The sequence below is a fragment of the Ceratotherium simum genome, chromosome 34 (genome assembly GCF_057802395.1).
Source record: "Ceratotherium simum simum isolate JZ-2026a chromosome 34, ASM5780239v1, whole genome shotgun sequence".
NCBI classification, from domain to species: domain Eukaryota; kingdom Metazoa; phylum Chordata; class Mammalia; order Perissodactyla; family Rhinocerotidae; genus Ceratotherium; species Ceratotherium simum.
Window position 1 is genome coordinate 15,513,449 of NC_141933.1, and position 1,701 is coordinate 15,515,149.

Consider the following 1,701-nt stretch of genomic DNA (forward strand, 5'->3'; position numbering starts at 1 on the left):
CACCTTTCTTGACCTACATTACATTTTGGGATTGACTATCAGAGCATAGATTAGATAAACACACAGGGACCCCTGTTACACAGGAAACACATTTAATAAGGGGAAATAAGTAAATTGACCAAGGAGTTACTTGTCATATTTTGACTCAAATGCAAGAGTAAGGATCATTAGGTTAAGTGAAATATCCTTAGGAACATTCTTAATCTGAGGCACTGTTCAAGGAATCAGTACCTTTGCTACTAGGGGGGAAGCTTCAAAGATAATGAAGTTGCTTCAGAAGAAATGTAAACCTTTCAATATGGGACTAAATATACAAAAACTGCCTACAGTGCCCTGTCCACTTTTAGAGTTTTACAGTATCAGAGAAGTTTAAAAAAAATGAGAGCAAGCTGTAGAAACTAAATGTATTAGGAACAGAGAATTGACAAAAGTACAAATTGTAGGGAGTAAAATATAAATCCAGCATTTATGTGTAAGAGTTTCACTGTTTTCACACGCTCAGGTACCTCCTTGAGGTCCCGCTACACCTTCAGAGAGCTTCCACTCTTCCTTTGCTACTGATGGCCTTTTTCAGGGCACCTTTGACATCCTGGTTCCTGAGAGTGTAAATCAGGGGGTTGAGTAAGGGGGTGACAAAGGTGTAAACGAGGGCAAACTGGCGGTCCTCATCCACCGAGGAGCTAGACTGGGGACGCAGGTAGACCAAGGCACAGAAGCCGTACTGCAGCAAGACCACGGTGAGGTGGGAGGAGCAGGTGGAGAAGGCCCGGCGGCGGCCCTCAGCAGAACAGATGCGCAGGATGGCACAGGTGATGAATACATAGGAGACAGAAATAAGGATGAAGGGGACAGTCAGAACGAGGATGCTCACGACATAGAGGACGGCCTGCTGCACGCGGATGTCGGCGCAGGCCAGCCGCAGGACCGGAGGCACATCACAGAGGAAGTGGTGGATTTCGCGGTGGTGCCCGCAGAAGGGCAGGGTGAAGATTAAGGATGTGAGCTGCAGGGAAAGGAAGAGGGCCAGGCTTAGGGCACAAACCACCATCTGGACGCACAGCTTCTGGGTCATGATGAGGGTGTAGTGCAGTGGGTAGCAGATGGCCACATAGCGATCATATGCCATAATTGCCAAGAGAAAACAGTCAGCACCACCAAGGGTGAGAAAAAAGAACATTTGGGCCCCACAGCCCACCAATGGAATGGGCTTCCTGGCCCCCAAAATGTTAGAAAGCATCAAAGGCACCACAACGGTGGTGTAGCTGATCTCTACAAACGACAAATTGGAGAGGAAGAAGTACATTGGGGTACGGAGGAAGCTGTGTGTGCACACCACCCAGATGATGGCTGTGTTGCCACAAAGGATCATCAAGTAGAGAAGGAGGAAGAGGAGGAAGAGGAGGACCTGGAATTCAGGGATAGCTGTGAACACACAGAACACAAATTCAGTGGGGTTGGATTGGTTGAGGTCAGGGCTCCCAGCAAACATGTCTCCTGCAAAAGAAGAACAGAAAGGGCTGAACCTTCCTTTGCTCAATCACTTTATTGCCTAAAGAAAATAAAGAATTGTAAGTTTTGTTTCTAATGTGGAAATTACCTAATTGTCCTCGAGATTCTAATAAGCAATATAAGATATGGAATAATTGTCCTTATAATTCTTATGTTCCTTAAATCACAGAAACAGATTTCTAAAAAGTCTTT

General features: G+C 45.9%; 1 protein-coding gene across 1 annotated transcript; it reads right to left on the reverse strand.

Moving 5' to 3' along the window:
* Positions 1 to 529: 529 nt before the first annotated feature.
* LOC101396833 (olfactory receptor 10Q1-like) lies at positions 530 to 1,489 on the reverse strand. The gene has a single exon (XM_004437393.2). The coding sequence runs from the start codon at positions 1,487 to 1,489 to the stop codon at positions 530 to 532; it is 960 nt and encodes a 319-aa protein (XP_004437450.2).
* Positions 1,490 to 1,701: the final 212 nt, after the last annotated feature.

Excerpts from the sequence above, each read along its gene's own strand:
- LOC101396833 (XM_004437393.2), bottom strand. The coding sequence starts at position 1,489 with ATGTTTGCTGGGAGCCCTGACCTCAACCAATCCAACCCCACTGAATTT.